This window comes from Sorghum bicolor, chromosome 5 (assembly GCF_000003195.3).
Source record: "Sorghum bicolor cultivar BTx623 chromosome 5, Sorghum_bicolor_NCBIv3, whole genome shotgun sequence".
Taxonomy (NCBI): Eukaryota; Viridiplantae; Streptophyta; class Magnoliopsida; order Poales; family Poaceae; genus Sorghum; species Sorghum bicolor.
The window spans coordinates 1,347,224-1,363,843 of NC_012874.2; the positions used below are offsets into that span (position 1 = coordinate 1,347,224).

General features: G+C 51.3%; 1 protein-coding gene across 2 annotated transcripts; it reads right to left on the reverse strand.

Moving 5' to 3' along the window:
* On the reverse strand, nt 604-3,187 carry LOC110435664 (F-box protein At2g05970-like). Of its 2 annotated transcripts, XM_021461497.1 has the most exons (3): nt 2,914-3,187; nt 1,665-2,839; nt 604-1,013 (listed from the first exon to the last, which is right to left on the reverse strand). In XM_021461497.1, exons 1-2 carry the CDS (start codon nt 2,922-2,924, stop codon nt 2,296-2,298), a joined length of 555 nt encoding a protein of 184 aa, XP_021317172.1. In that variant the 5' UTR covers nt 2,925-3,187; the 3' UTR covers nt 604-1,013; nt 1,665-2,295. The 2 variants fall into 2 exon arrangements, with proteins under 2 accessions (XP_021317172.1, XP_021317171.1); XM_021461496.1 differs by lacking the exon at nt 2,914-3,187 and having other exon boundaries at nt 1,665-2,285.

Consider the following 16,620-nt stretch of genomic DNA (forward strand, 5'->3'; position numbering starts at 1 on the left):
ACTCTGAAATAAAAAGACAGCTACAGCTACCTGGTCATTGAGCTGTACTACCGGTAGCACACTAGTTGGATTATATGTATAGTATCTTTCTGAACACAAACAGCCTTACCTGCATCAAAATCTCACTTCAGTAGCAGAAGATCACTTCAGTAGTTGGCCATGCCTTGCCAATTTGCCATGCGTGCGACTGCATTTGACACTAGCAAAGACGCAGCAGCAACCCAACAAAGAGTCTAGATACATCGCTTCTTCAGCCTGAATAGAAGTACTTGTTTGTTGCTTCAAGTTCCACTGGCTAAGGGCTGCTAGCTGTGTCACTTCTCACTTGAATCAGCAGTTTTGGGAACATTTGACAAAATCAGATGCAGAAATTATTGCACACCTTCCGTTGTAATGGTATACCAGTTGTGATTTTAACCTACAGATCACCAGATAGGTGCGTGTAACTCGACTGGATTTCCTTCCAGCAGTTCCACACAGAGACAACACAAAAGGAAAACAGCGAGGCAATGTCAATGCCAACTTCGTACATGATCACCCTACAAAAGATCACGCAGCAAGTCTGAAGCACACAAATCAAATCAGAATTCAGAAACTGAGACAAACGCTGAACCAAAAGCACTATATTAGAAACCACGGTTCAAGCAGTCACTCATACCCAAAGGCCAAAGTAGACAACAATCACAACATTCTAACTAGAACGGGTGTTTCAAGCAAATACCATGCTCACAAAAACAATGACAGTATCATGCAACAAGCTGGTCAGTTTTTTTAATGCAGGTAATAGCTAGTAATATCCAAATCAAACACATGTGAATGACATCGAAGCCATTTGTGCATGTTTAGGAAAATATGGCCACATGAAGATATTTCTTTAACCCTTTTTCTAGTAGCTCTGCTCCGTGTAGAGTGGTAGAGGGGTTAGCAGAACAAGTCCCTCCACATATAAGCATCGAAGCTTCCGCCTCCTCACATTCCATCTCCCCTGCCGTTTGCAGCTTTACCTATCTCACCTGCATTTTTTTAAAAAAAAAAACATCACAGATGCACAAGTTGTGGTTCAAACGACCAGGTAGCTTTTCATGAATGAAACCTATGTGAAACAATATGATCTAAGCCACCTCTAACATAGTTGTTTAATGTTATTCTCAGAGTCATAATTTGTTAGGATTGCATCTGTGATCTATCCTCCTGCAATGTGACAGAGATGTGTCAAAGAAGAAACACATTTCACTAGCATATCCTGTCACATTCATCTAGAAAACAAAAGAGCACTTCGTTTTTCACATGATTGTCGCAACCTCAGAATATAAGTCATATAAGAATCCCTCGAGAGATAGGTTCCACAGTTTTTCAGCTTCCATGTAAACAAAACTTTGGACATGAGTATTGTGCTTGTGTTTTATTGCACATCTATGCCAGCTCATTGGATTCCCAATATAAGGATATTTTATTACCCTGTTTGTAACTGTATGATGGCATCGTTTTGGCACTATTCATGATTTATAACTCAGGTTATCTAGTGAACATTGAAACATGTGGGTAAGAAAGTATACAGCTATTGACAGTTGAGGAGAAATAATTTGATTTTACTGAGAGAACATCGAAGTACTTCTTTTACCTTTTTGAAAAACCCACAGACAAAGAAGAGCAATCACACTTACCCGGTGAGAATATCCAGATTGCAGGAACTTTTCCACTCTTACGTGATACCATAGGCAAGGGTGAATAGATCTTCTCATCTTTCATGTCATACAGTTCACAAGCTGTAGTTGTTTTCTTCCAATACCCAGTGAAATCATCCAGGAAAAAGATACAGTCCCGTGAAAGATCGTAGGGAGACACATGGACAGCTCTGGAGCACCCTCGCCCAAGGAACAATGCTTGGTCATTCCCCAAAGTCTTCATCTCAGCCCACAAGTGCCGCTCAAGATTAGCCTCAAACACTACAAACCCACTACCACCAGCCACAAAAATGATAGAGAAATTTCCAGATTGGTGCTCTATTTTATAGGAAAGTTTTTTGCAGACCATTAGCAGTGTGCCATGGAATTCAAGGAGATAAGGCACCCAGAAGAACTTTTCTTGGAGTGGAAATGAGATTCCCTCGATGACGCACTCAATCCGAGACACCCTTGGCTCACTGTCATACTCATCCACAATGTCTATAGCAATAAGATACCCAGGCATGGGCATGGCGCTGCGGTCAAGAGCGTAGATCTTCCCTTGCAAGAAGACCATATCTGAGAACCTGCACACCTCATGTACTCTCACTGACCATGCAGCAGCCCCTGGTCAGCACAGAGCAATTGTACTGTAAGACCTAATAGCAACTATGGCAGCGATGAGGCGCGTGGAGCACACAACCAAGGAGGTTACTAATATTTCATCTTTGTCTTTGTTGTCCAACCAGGTGCCTCGCACCTCAGGAACCAGATAATCTTCGTTGCCTCCCACAGGCTCTTGGTAGTAGCTGTGCGAAGACAGGCTAGGAAGGGGCATAGTGGCCTTGGTGAACTGGTTCATCAGCAAGCAGCTGCCGTCATTGCGTGACAGGAGAAGCCACTCGCCATAAGAGTTGTGGTGGCGCATGCCGGTCGGGAGCTGGAAGGTCTCGCCACGAGGGAAGCTGGTGGCGCTGCCGTCAGGAAGCACGAGCCACGGCACCGGCGATGGCGGGGGCAAGCGACAGTGTCGCGCCGCGGAGCACCACGTTCGGCAAACGGCATGAAAGAAGGCCCGGTCAGCACGAGTGGGGAGGCGGAGGAACACCAGGCCGAGGAGCTCCGAAGGGAGGTCCGACCATGGCGGTGACGGTGAGCCTTGCACTTCCCCCATCCTGCACGAGGAGAAAGGAGTGATCAGACGGAGCATAAAACAAGGACATAGGCACGTCGGCATAGAAACAAACACCTTGAAGGCATGGAATGGCAGTGGATCAATATTCATCTAAAACTTATATACAATAATAATGATCCATCACGTTTGATTCTTATCCAGAACACTGGATGCTGCTTCTTCACAAATCTCAAGCCCGCAAAGCACGATGCAATCTACAAAGAAATCAACAACGTGCGGAAGGGAGAAAGGTACGGGAATATCAGATCCGTTGCGACCTCGCAAGTTGACAGGCGAGGAATCCAAGGCAGAGAGATGAAGGAGGAAGGGAGGGATAGAAGATACAAGGAGAATACCTTGGACGCGTCGTCGGCCAACGCCCGCCGCCCGCCGGTGTCCGCTGCTCGGAACTGGGAAGGAATCGACGAAAGCCGGCGATGGGGATTCTCACTTCTCAGTCTCTTGGACACTTCGTGCGTTCTGGACTGATGAAGTGGACCTGCTGGGCTGGGCCATAATTGAAGCCCATACGTGCCTTTTGTTTTTGTGGATTTTTGTAATTCACCTTTTTACAACAAAAAATATATATATCTGCATAGAAAATTAGCAAAAATAAGGAAGTGATGAGTGTCGACGAAAGCTGGTCGGCAGTCTACCTTGGGGTATACCCACGGTAGTAGTTTATCGGTAGACGGTGCGCAAACTACGAACTCGATGGTGACGCAAGACACGGACAAGCTTTTTATCCAGGTTCGGCCGCCGAGTTGGCGTAATACCTACGTCCTGCGTCTGGTTGTATTGATTTGTGTTGAGAGAATCGTATGTCCTAGGGGGGTCCCTTGCCCCTCCTTATATAGTCTGGAGGGCAGGGTTACAGATCTAGAAACTAATCCTAGTCGGTTACAATTGCCATAGATAATTCGATATCAATTCCTATTCTAACCGACTAGAATCCTGTTTGACCTCCACGTCTTGTTTCCTTATGCGAAACTCCGAGCTGTCGGATCAAGCTTTGAACTCGTCTCGTAGTGGGCCAAGCTTCCTGGCTAGAGTCTAGCCGTAAGGGTATAGGGGTTTATACCCCCACAGCTAGTCCCCGAGCACCATGTATTGTGATGCAACACGCCGTCTTGAGCTTCTTCGATCAGCGAGGCTTGTCGTCTTCAATAAGTGGGAAAATCGCCCAAACAGTTGCAACGGTTCCTTGACCAACTCGAAAGACAGTTGATCAACATTGACGTCGAAGAAACAGGTTGTTCGAAGAATGCATGGTGCTCTAAAAAAAAATTTCTTTCCTGGTGAAGTGTGCCCACTTTACCTTTTTGAAAGGTAGAAGCATCAAAAAAGCAAGCAAATTCACCGCTAGGTGAAGTGTGCCCACTTAGTCCCCGAGCCTGGTAGTAGGTGACGTAGGCACGTGGTGCCAGGGTCAAAAGAAAATTCCCCAAAGTAGTTTTGAGACTGAGATGCATCGCTAGATGCATCGTACCGATGTAGTCCCCGAGCTTGCTGGAAGGCGAAGTATGAGCCTTGTAGCAAGGTCTAAAAAATTGAATTTACCAGTCCCCGAGCATGTCATGCTCGTCTGCAATCGAAAAGACCAATCGACCAGTCCCCAAGCACTTAGTATGCTTCTTGGAATTATATGTTGCTATACTGTACGACCAGTCCCCGAGCGTCGAGTGCTCAGTGGTCGGTGCATGCTTTAAAGCTTTGAGCTGATAGACTGAGCGACCAGTCCCCGAGCGTCGAGTGCTCGGTGGTCGGTGCAGTCCTTGAAGTTCCGTGCTGATAGACTGGGCGACCAGTCCCCGAGCGTCGAGTGCTCGGTGGTCGGTGCAGTCCTTGAAGTTCCGTGCTGATAGACTGGGCGACCAGTCCCCAAGCGTCGAGTGCTCGGTGGTCGGTGCAGTCCTCGGATTGTTGACTCACTGGCGTGTGTGTCTTCTTACTTTTGAAAAGATCTTTCCAGTTAAAGTTGACGTGACGGGGTCTCCTGACGATATGTCAGACGGATGCATGAAAAGCTGCGCCTGGCAACTGTACAACCGCTCTTTGCATGGTTTGAGAAAAGGAAACCATCAATTGGTACGAAAACTCCGCCGCATTAATTGTCTATAATCATTGTAAACCGAAACGCCGCGTCCGCCGCATGGCCTGCCCACTTCCCGAGAATACAGGAAGTGGGAGAGGTGGGGTCGCGGGTTTATAAGGGCCTAATAGGACCGCCTGTACCGCTTCTCCTGCCATTGCCTTCAAACCTTCCGCTCTCATCTTCTCCAATCTCCTGCATCTTCCTAACTCCAGCCCACATTCGCACCTCTAATGGCGAAGAGCGACTCCAGGAAGAGGGCCGAACTGATGGCCAAGGAGTGGAAGAAGTCTCGCAGCACCACAAAATCCCTTGGTGACCTAGTCGATATGGGGCTTCTGCACGGCGCAGAGCTCGGCGGCTGGAGGGCACCGGAGGGGGAGAGCTACCCCGATCCTCGCGCCGGTGAGATCGTCGTTTTTGAAGATTTCGTTAAGAGAGGCTTTGGTATTCCTGTTCATCCTTTTCTTCAAGGTCTTCTTTTGTACTATGAGATCGGGATTTGCAATCTGCACCCGAACTCAATTCTCCTTATTTCCACCTTCATCCACCTGTGCGAGGCCTATGTTGGCATAGAGCCGCACTTCGATCTTTTCCGGTATCTTTTCTGCCTGAGGAAGAAGGGAGCAGTTGGAGGCTCCAAGGTTGCAGGTGGAGTATACCTCAACCTTCGTGATGGGATGAAGAATCGCTACCTGCACTGCCCATGGAACACTTCCTTGACAGAATGGTACAGAAAGTGGTTCTACGTCAGGGAGGAACCGGGCAGCTCCACGTTCTGCGACGTGGGATACGTTCCCGAGAAGAGGGCAAGCTGGACCGACCGCCCGGAGTTCGACGGTCTAGTGGCGGATCTCATGAAGCTGATCGACTGGTCGCGCCTAGACGGGCTTGGCGTGGTCGGCAACTTCATTTGCCGCCGGGTGATGCCCTGCCAGAAGAGGGTGCACTCGGCGTACGAGTACGCCGGAAGCGCAGACCCGACCAGGATGCGGTCGGAGATCTTGGAGAAAGCGGAGGTACAACAGCTGTTGAACGAGCTGTTTAACTTCGCGGATGGGGGCTTCATCCGTGGCAGTGATCGGGTGCAAGCCTTCAAGTTAGGACGACCAGCACCAAAGGTATGTAGCAGATTCTGTTTGATCATTCGTATATCGTCTGCAGTTGACTCATCTCTGTTGCTTTTGCAGGTCGGTGATGTCGACCGGTGCGCAGTGTATGTATCACTGGCACCGGGGATGGAAAATCCGGTGGGAGAGGTCCCGCCAGAGGAGGACACTGCTCGGTGTACTCACTACACCAGCAGTGAGGAAGACCGAGCCCGCCCCGTCCCGACCTCCGAGGAGAGGGTAGCGGGAAAAAGGCCATTGCCGGCAGATCCCTCGCCGACACCGGAGCTGCCGGCAGATCTACCGGCAGAGAGCAGCCAAGCACCGAAGCGTCGTCGGCTCGTGCGGATCGTCGACGACGACGACGACGAGGAGGCTGCGCCGTCGTTGGTCCGACGGCCTCGGAGCCGCCCAGACACTGCGCCGGTCGCCACTGATCGAGTGGCCAGCTGCGCCGCTGCCCCGCAAGTTGCCGAGACGGGGGCACAGGTGCCGACCGGCCGGGCGAGGAGGAGGTTCACCGCGACCCACCGTCGGTCAGACCTGTAAGTGTTCAACTTACGTATTTTGGACTCCTCTTTTTTTTTAAAACTTTTGTTCCTGTAGTGCGGCATCGGATGTCGACCCTGGCCAAACTGCCAGCCAGGGAACGGGCGAGCCTGCCCGCGGTTCTGGGGATGCGGCCCCCCAGACCACAGAGCAGCCAACAGCTGCAGTCGCGCCTGGGAGCACCGAGGGGCTCCCGAGCGTGGCGCCGACTACAACAAGCAGCCCGACCAGGGCTGGAGAGGCTCCCCCAACTGACTCCTCAGAGAAGGGAAAATCTCCGACCGCTCCTCCTGCCGGGGGGAGTGAAGTCCCCCCGCCGCCCCGAGCAGGAGCCTCTTCGGCTGCGGGCTCCCCAGGTCTGGTCCACGGGCCAGTAATGCCTGGGACCACCACCGGGGGTGACGCAGCACAGGAGGAGGAAACCCGGGCGGCCTCCGATGACGAGGTGGAGGAGATCGAGGGTCGTCCCCGTGATGGCCGCCAACACGTGTATGTGTGGCGCCAACGCGGGGATCACTTTATCGGTCATGAGGAACTCGCCGAGACCGAAGAGGCCGCCAGGGTGGAGCACGCGGCCAAGCGCCTTGTCGACGAAGTCAAGGTAAGCGGCTTTTTGTATTGCTGCGCATTCTTTTGCCTTGTCTTGCTTGATCGTTCTATGCTTGCTTTGTAGGACGTAATGAAAACGGCGAAGTACCGGAAACGGTGCTTTGACCAGATAGAAGGCGTCATGGCCGAGAACAAGGCCCTTGCCGCGGAGGTAGACCGGTTGCGGGCGGAGGTCGGGGAGAAGGTGGTCGAGATGAGTGCCGAAAAGGAGCGTCGTCTCGACCTCGCTCGTCGTCTGGCCGACCAGTACCGGCTGCAGGAAGGTCAGTCACACGCTCCGAACAGTTTCGCGTACTTGTATAGTTTGCTTTGCTGACCAGTTTAGGATTCACGCAGACTTGGAGGAGGAGGTGGCGAGCCTCCAACAAGAGAAGGAGCAGCTCAGCCAACAGCTCGCCGGTGCGCAGGAGTCCGGGCGGCGAGCAGAAGAGGAATTGGGTCGAAAAGACCGGGAGTTAGCTGGTAATGGGTGCCGCCTTGTTGGTTGCTGCCTGCCCCTTTGCTTGTCTGGTATGCCGAAAGTAACGTTTCGTTTCGTTTGCAGTGCTCAAGGTGAACACCAAAAAGCACCTGGATGACCTGATCAAGGACCGGGACTCCTGGAAGGCCAACTGTTGCAGGATCTGGAAAGGAGTGTCCCCGGTCCTAGACCTGATCAGTCCCGAGCTCCCGGAGAGCCAGCCCCGCGCGCCGCAGTTGACCCCGGTCGAGAAGGCGCAACGGGCGTGGGACTGGCTCCAGCAGTTTGTGAAGGACGCCGGGGAGTTTGCCGGCGCGCACGTCCTCAGCATGGTGCGCGCCCACTACCCCCTGGTCGACTTGAGCAGGCTGGAGAAGGGGTACCCGAAGGAAGTCGGCCCACAGGAAGCGGACGAACTTCGGGGTAATCTGCTGGACTTGTCGTCGACAGTGATCGGCGACATCAATCTGTGCGGAACGGCCACTCCTCCAGACCAGCCGAGCTCAGATAGGTCGGCCAGGGAGTTGTCGGGCGCGTCCGTTGCGGGAGATGGGCGGTCGACGCCTGCGGTCTCGACCAGCCAGGCGCCGGTGGCCCCGACCCCTTCGTCCGGGCAGCAGGGCCAGGCGGGTGATCAGCCCGAGCAGCCAGGCCAATAAAGTAGTCTGTAGGAATAGACTAGTGTTTGCCCGTCAGGGTATTTATTGTAAACTTTGTATGTAAAGTTTGTAATAAAGTTTGCATTTTGTCATGACTGTTGTTTTGAGCGCTGTAAGAATATCTGAGTGACGTGTCACCGTATTTGTCTTGGTTGTCGCTAAGAGCATCCGTTGCAGGAGTTTTGCCGAGTGCTGTGTGTGACAAGGTATGGGCCAAAAATAGAGAATTTCATTATCAAAAATTATAAGATACTTACAAAAGAAAGTCATTAAAACTTTATGGATAGAAACGTCGCAGTTTGTCGATGTGCCAAGAGTTAGGCACTCGTGTTCCGTCTGGGTATGCCAATCTGTAGGACGTAGGTCGTGTGACCTCGGTCACCACGAAGGGTCCTTCCCAGGGAGTGGATAGCTTGTGCATTCCCTCCTGGCTTGTTTTCCATCGAAGCACCAGATCGCCGACCACGAAGGAGCGGTCCTTGACATTCCTGTTGTAGTATCGCCTGACTGCTGCGAGATATTTTGCTGTTCGGAGACACGAAACTAAACGCTTTTCCTCCATGCAATTGATTTCAAGTTCTCTGGCGTTGTCGGCGGTCGCCTGGTCGAAATGCTCGATTCTAGGAGATCCGAAGTGTATGTCAGACGGCAAAACCGCCTCTGCACCGTACACCATGAAGTAGGGAGACACCCCTGTGTTTCGACTGGTCTGAGTTCGGAGGCCCCAGACCACTGCCGGCAATTCTTTCATCCATCGACCGGGTGCTCTGTCGTTTTCGGTGTACAACCTTTTCTTTAGGGCGTCAACGATCATTCCATTAGCACGTTCAACTTGACCGTTGGCACGTGGATGTGCCACTGACACATATTTTATGACTATGCCTCTGTCATCGCAGAAATCCCAAAAAGTGGTGCCAGTAAACTGAGTGCCCAGGTCGGTGATTATGCTGTTCGGGATGCCGAATCTGTGTATGATTTGATTGAGGAACTCCACAGCCTTCTCAGAGGTTGCCTTGACCAGGGGCATGTATTCAATCCACTTGGAGAACTTGTCGATTAACACGAAGACAAACTTGAAATTGCCCGGGGCTGGTTTAAATGGTCCGATCATGTCAAGCCCCCAGCAAGCGAAGGGCCAAGACGACGGGATGGTTTGAATTTCATGGGCAGGTACATGGGTCCTCTTAGCGAAAAACTGACATCCTTCGCAATGCCGAACCAGTTTTTCTGCGTCGCCGACCGCGGTTGGCCAGTAAAAACCTGCTCGGAAAGCCTTTCCGACCAGCGTTCTAGATGCGGCGTGGTTGCCGCAGGATCCAGCGTGTATGTCCTCCAAGAGCTTGATACCATCATCTTGGGGTATGCACTTGAGCAGTACTTCGGAGCTTGCGTTTTTCCGCATGAGTTTCCCGTCGACCAGGATGTAGTTCTTTGATCGTCGGATAAGGCGCTCGTTCTCTGTTTTGTCCTGAAAGCCTGTCCCGTCTGATATGTATTTGATGAACGGGGTACGCCAGTCACGCCCACCGGTTGTCGGAGTGGCGTCATCTATGAGCATTGCCTCGGTGGGTTGCTTGTCGACCAGGGGGGAGCCTACGCTCGGCTCATGGATGTCCTGGACGAAAATACCCCGCGGGATTTGGGCCCGAGAGGAGCCTAACTTTGACAACGCATCTGCTGCTTGGTTCTTATCCCGGACCACGTGGATGTACTCTATGCCATAGAAGTTAGTTTCCCATTTGCGAATTTCTTTGCAGTAGAGATCCATCTTCTCGTGGGTTGCGTCCCACTCCTTGTTAAGCTGGTTGATGACCAAAGCGGAGTCGCCGTAGACATAGAGGCGCTTGACCCCCAGTTCAACGGCTAGTCGTATGCCATGCAAGCATGCTTCGTATTCGGCGACGTTGTTTGACGCCGGAAAAAGGATCCGAAGGACGTAACGGAGTTTGTCCTTGTTGGGTGATACGAACAATATCCCAGCGCCTGCACCGTTGATGTTCAAGGACCCATCAAAGAACATTGACCAGTGGTCTGAGACATCTGGAACGGAAGGCTCGTTGAGATCCGTCCATTCGGCAATGAAATCGACCAGGGCTTGAGACTTGACAGTGGTGCGACTCTGGAATTCCAGGGAAAATGGACATAATTCCATTGCCCATTTCACGATTCTACCATTGGCGTCTTTATTGCGCAGGATGTCCCCGAGAGGGAAGCTGGTTGTCACCAGGACTCGATGGCCGTCGAAGTAGTGCTTCAGCTTTCTTGACGTTATCAGGATGGCGTATATAAGCTTCTGTATTTGTGGGTATCTGGCCTTGGATTCGTTTAAAACTTCGCTTATGAAGTAAACGGGTCTCTGGACCTTGAAGACGTGACCTGGTTCATCTCGCTCGACCACTATTGCCGTGGAAACAACCCTGTCGGTTGCAGCAATGTAAAGGAGTAGGTCTTCATTGGGCTGAGGCGCTGTGAGGACAGGCGGTGAGGTGAGGAAGGTCTTAAGCTGAGTGAACGCAGCGTCGGCTTCCTCTGTCCAAGAGAATTTTTCTGACGCTTTCAATAGTTTGAAGAAGGGGAGGCCTTTTTCTCCCAGCCTTGAGATGAAACGACTGAGGGCGGCCATGCATCCGGTTAGCTTCTGAATATCCTTGACGTTCTTCGGTGGTCGCATATCGAGTACGGCCTTGACTTTTGCAGGGTTTGGTCGTATGCCGTCGCGACTGACGACGTTGCCGAGCAGTAGACCGGAAGGAACGCCGAAAATGCATTTCTTGGGGTTGAGCTTCCACTTGTACCTATTGAGTGCCTTAAAGGTTCGGTCTAAGTTGTCGATTAGGGTGCTCGCGTCCCTTGTTTTTACGACCACGTCGTCCACATAGGCCTCGACGAGGTCATCGCGAATCTCGTCGTGGAGGCATTGCTGGATGGCCCTTTGATAAGTGGCCCCGGCGTTTTTAAGTCCGAAAGACATGGTAGTGTAACAGTATGCGCCGAAGGGTGTGATGAAGGATGTTTTGATCTGATCTTCTTCCTTTAACGAGATCTGGTGATAACCAGAGTAGCAATCTAGAAAGGAGAGGAGTTCGCATCCGGCCGTTGAGTCGACCACCTCGTCGATGCGAGGAAGACCAAAAGGATCTTTAGGACAGTGTTTGTTGAGATCGGTGTAATCAACGCACATTCTCCATTCATTATTCTTTTTGCGTACAAGAACCGGATTGGCGAGCCAATCGGGATGATACACTTCTTTTATGAATCCGGCTGCTAGAAGCCGTGTAATTTCTGTCCTAATAGCCTCCTTTTTGTCACGAGCGAACCGTCGCAGTTTTTGCTTGATTGGTCTTGCGGTCTTCGAGACGTTTAAGGAGTGCTCGATCAGGTTTCGTGGGACACCGGGCATGTCTGCGGGTTTCCATGCGAAAACGCTCACGTTGTCCCTTAGAAACCTGACGAGCGCGTCTTCCTATTTTGGATCCAGGTTAGCCCCGATGAGGGCTGTCTTCTCGGGGTTGCCTTCGACCAGCTGCACTTCTTTGTATTCCTTGGATTTCGAATTCTTTCTGGCTGTCTCCTGCTCAGGTAATCGGAGCTGGTCGGGGGGCAGCTGTGCGGCTTGGTTTGCTGTTTCCGCCATGCGGATTGAGAGGTCAATTGCCTCGGTGATCTTGAAGCTTTCTTCTTCGCAGGTGTACGCCGTGTAGACGTTGCCTCTGACGGTTAGGACACCCTTCTCCGTGGGCATCTTAAGCACTAGGTATGAGTAGTGCGGGACTGCCATGAACTTTGTCAGCGATGGGCGGCCCAGTATGGCGTGGTAGGTCCCGTCGAAGTCCGCGACTACGAAGTTGATGAACTCCGTCCGGAAGTGATCGGGTGTGCCGAATTGGACAGGCAATGTTATCTGTCCGAGGGGCACCGAACTTTGACCTGGCAAAACACCCCAGAATTGGGCGTCGTAAGGTTTTAGTTGCGCCGGTGATATCTTGAGGGCGGGCAGGCTGTTGCGGAAAAGAATGTCGATGGAGCTTCCCCCGTCCACGAGCACGCGCTCGAATCTGATACTATTGATGCAGGGATCAAGAATCAGTGGGAAACGACCCGGCTCTGGGATAGCGGCCCATTGATCCTTCCTGCTGAACGAGATCTCCCTGTGGGACCACGCGGGAAATTTCGGATCTGCGATCAGCCCGTCCGTGCTGTCTATGTTGAGGCAGGCTCTCTTTAACAGCTTTCTTTCTCGCTTGGACTCAGTGGAGACCTTGCCCCCGAAAATGGAGTGGACCACGTCAGTGGGGCTGACGTATTGGTGTCGGGGGTCCCTGTCTTGGTCCTCATCCTCATCTTCGTGGTCATGCCCGTCGCGCTTGTTATTTTTCTTGGCGGTGTCCTCTTGGGCGGCCCGCCGCGTATAGATACTTTTGAGGACGCGGCACTCTTCCATGGTATGGTTAGACTTTGGGTGTAGCTGGCACGGTCCCTTCAACGTTTTGTTGTAGTCGTCTTGGTAGTCCCGTCGTCCGTTGGGACGTTTGACCGTATTTACTTCGTGGTCGTATTCGCGAGGGCGCTTTCCTCTGAAGTCGTCGCGGCTGTCGCGCCGCCGATCCCAACCTTCTCGGTGATCGCGGTTGTCGGAGCGGCGGTGATTTCTGTTGTCGTAGCGACCACGACCGTCATCTCGCCGGGAGGGCTGGTCGGGGCCTCTCGCATCGTCTCGGATTAGTTTTTCTGCGTCATCAGCATCGGCGTAATTTTTAGCCGTGGCGAGGAGCTCTGCTACCGTTGATGGGCGCTTGCGCAACAGCTTGTTCCTCAGCGCTTCATGGAAACGCAAGCCCTTGATAAAGGCTGATATGGCCTCGTCATGAGAAATCTTCGGGATTTTGAGGCGCATATCCGAGAATCGTCGGATGTAATCGCGCAGAGGTTCATTCTTCCTGTCTCTTATCCTTTCAAGGTCATACTTGTTTCCGGGCTGCTCGCATGTGGCGATGAAGTTGTCGATGAAAGCCTGTCGTAGCTCTTCCCAAGAGTCGAAGGAGTCCTCGGGCAAGCCGAGAAGCCACTGATGACCAGCCTGGTCGAGGACTACGGGGAAGTAGTTAGCCATGACGTGCTCATCTCCTGCCGCTGATCGGACGGCGATTTCGTAGAGAGTGATCCAGTTCTCTGGATTTTCCTTGCCGTCGTATTTTTTAAGTTTTTCGAGCTTGAAATTGCGGGGCCACACGACCTGGCGGAGGTGTGAGGAGAACTGCCTTAGGCCCGGAGGACCGTGGGTCGCATCGTACTCGATGCGGCGCAGGTTTTCGTGGACTGCTCTCTCTGCGGCGCGCCTGTTGATGCGGTCCCGGGCATCTTTGGGAGGGATGTTGTGGCGGAGATCCCTGTGTTGATCTTCTTCTTCTTGGCCGCGTACGCGGTTCTGCTGGCGGCGGCCATCGGCGTCCCGACCACCATCGTCGCGCCGTGAGTCCCCTCGACGGTTGTCGGGGGAGCGGCTGCGGCGACGCCTGCTGGGTGAGGCCCGGCTACGATTAGTCTGGTCGGAGGCGGCTTCCGTATAAGAGACGTCCTGGACTCTCTTGAGCAGAGTGGCTGTCTGTCCCATTGCGGCGATCAGGTGTGCTCGGATACTGGTCCGGACTCCCTGGCATTCGGGGGTGTCAGGAAGCCGATCCAGGTTGGCCATGGCGACAGCCACGTTGGCGCTTGGTGTTTTATAGACCGGCTGGTCCCCGACCATGTCAAAGGCATCGTTGAGGTTACTTGGCGGCATCTGTTGTTGTTCGTCCGCACGCCGTCGGGCGCGATCGGCGTTACGCTGTTCGCGGAGTTGCCTCTGGTCATCTGTTTCTCTGTCAACAGCCGGTTCGTCGGCGCTGACATTGAACACAATATCCCCTCGCCGGGGGGGGAATATCGGGAATCGGTCGAAACCCGGAGGGTGTGAAGGAAAATCTAGGTCGTAGCCCTCGTCCTCGGTGTTTATAACCTCGGTGGGGACGGAGCCGGTGCTTGAGTTGGTGCTGGAAACCTGGCCGTCCCGTAGCTCTCGGATTGTCACCATGTTGACATGGTGACGATTGTTCCTTGTCGGCGACCAGCCCGCTTTGCTGAAAACGGATTGGACATGTTGTGAGTAAACAGAGGCCGAGTTGTTCAGGCCGCAAGGATAGTCTTCCTTTTTGAGCTCGACGGATCGTCCTGAGGGGGTTGAGGTTATCGTCAGGGACGTTCCCAGCCGTTCGTGTGTGGTGACACGAGTTGGCCGGCGGGATTTCGAAAAATCCGCTCGAGCAGCTTGGTCGGGCCGGCGCAGAACTCCATCTATTAGTTGGGAGACTTCGAGTAGCTTGGAGTCAGCGCGATCGAGCGCTTGGAGGAGGTCCGAGCAGTCGATCTCCTTTCCCTTGTAGAGTGGGAACGGTGGTCGGGAGCTTGGTGCCGTCATGCGTGTGGTCGGAGACGGCGTGATCTCAGATTGGATCTGGATCTCTTTCGGAACCGTGGTCGCGAAACCGCCGCTGCACGTCGTCCACGTGATCAGGCCGACGGTGAACGTGAGGCCTTCGGGCACGGTCGCGGAAGCTGGGATCGTGACCATCTTGTTCGCCGGAAAAGTTGCACGCACACCCCCTACCTGGCGCGCCACTGTCGACGAAAGCTGGTCGGCAGTCTACCTTGGGGTATACCCATGGTAGTAGTTTATCGGTAGACGGTGCGCAAACTACGAACTCGATGGTGACGCAAGACACGGACAAGCTTTTTATCCAGGTTCGGCCGCCGAGTTGGCGTAATACCTACGTCCTGCGTCTGGTTGTATTGATTTGTGTTGAGAGAATCGTATGTCCTAGGGGGGTCCCTTGCCCCTCCTTATATAGTCTGGAGGGCAGGGTCACAGATCTAGAAACTAATCCTAGTCGGTTACAATTGCCATAGATAATTCGATATCAATTCCTATTCTAACCGACTAGAATCTTGTTTGACCTCCACGTCTTGTTTCCTTGTGCGAAACTCCGAGCTGTCGGATCAAGCTTTGAACTCGTCTCGTAGTGGGCCAAGCTTCCTGGCTAGAGTCTAGCCGTAAGGGTATAGGGGTTTATACCCCCACAATGAGCTTATGGAAAGCAAGAATACCGATGAAGATAAAAAAAAAATTCTTTGGTCTATCTAGTCAGATTGCCTCACTTCAGCAGAATAACATGTTAGATGGAACTGGCCTCGAGATGCACATTGCAAAATGTGTGGGCAAAGAGAAACTACATAACACATCTTTTTTGAGTGTTTTTTTGGCAAATTATTGCTGGTGGACTTATCGTGAGGCTTTGAGTTGGACACTAACTCCTATAAGCCTTCAACAATTTTTAACTTTCAGTAGGGGCAAAGGAGAGATTCCCAATTCAAAGATGATTTTTTTTTGTTAGCTTGTATTTGCTGGAGTATTTGGCTAATTCGCAATGATTATGTTTTTTAAGTTTTTAATAATAGAGTTGTATCTTGTCCTAACGTTGTGGTACGTCGGTCACTCATCTTCATGCAGAAATGAAGCATTCTTCTCAGGGAAAAGGAAAAAGAATGGGCTAGTAATGTATATCTTTCTTTTCTTCGGCAAATTGGTGTTTTGGTATCCCTGCCAAGCTTTTCTGGATCTTGTAAGATAGCTACTTTGCTTGAAACTTTGTTGGGAGCTGTGAGGGTGGTGCTTTGAGCACATTTAAGTACTTACTATTGTAAAGCTGGTTTCTCCAGCAAACTCTTATGCTTTCTATAAAGCGGGACCAAATGATCTTTGGTCTAAAAGTATTAGCAAAAATATACCGCTCTCACAAAATGAGATAGAAAGATTAGAATATAGCCTGTTATATTAGTATAAAACTTAAAATTTAAAAAGTGAGATGGCAGGCCCCATCGTTACATGCGTATGGCTTAAAATTTTTGAGAAACTATAGCTGTAAATCATCGTGAGAGAATTTTTTTTCTTAGCCGGAAAAAAGTTCGGCCTACTTTTCTGGCCCTTTCATTTTTTAACCTACTTATTTATCCTGAAAATTATTTTTATTTTAGTTACTTATATAGCCCTTTCGTTAGTGGTCGTTTTCGGACTTAACAGTGTTAAGTCAATAATGAAATTATGATTTTGCCCCTGATTGAAAAATGAATCATTGCAAAAATTTCTGTCTATGTTTAATTTTGAGGAATATATTTTGCATGGTTTGAACACATGCATTTATGAAAATATTTTATGACAACCTTAAACCATGCAAGATATTTTTCTCAAAATTAAACATGGACAAATTGAAC

Bases quoted from the DNA above. Each gene is read 5' to 3' on its own strand.
- LOC110435664 (XM_021461496.1), bottom strand. From the start codon at position 2,241: ATGGTCTTCTTGCAAGGGAAGATCTACGCTCTTGACCGCAGCGCCATG. The intron at 1,014-1,664 runs GTAAGTGTGATT...AAAAAAATGCAG, and splicing joins AATCTGGATATTCTCACCGG to GTGAGATAGGTAAAGCTGCA.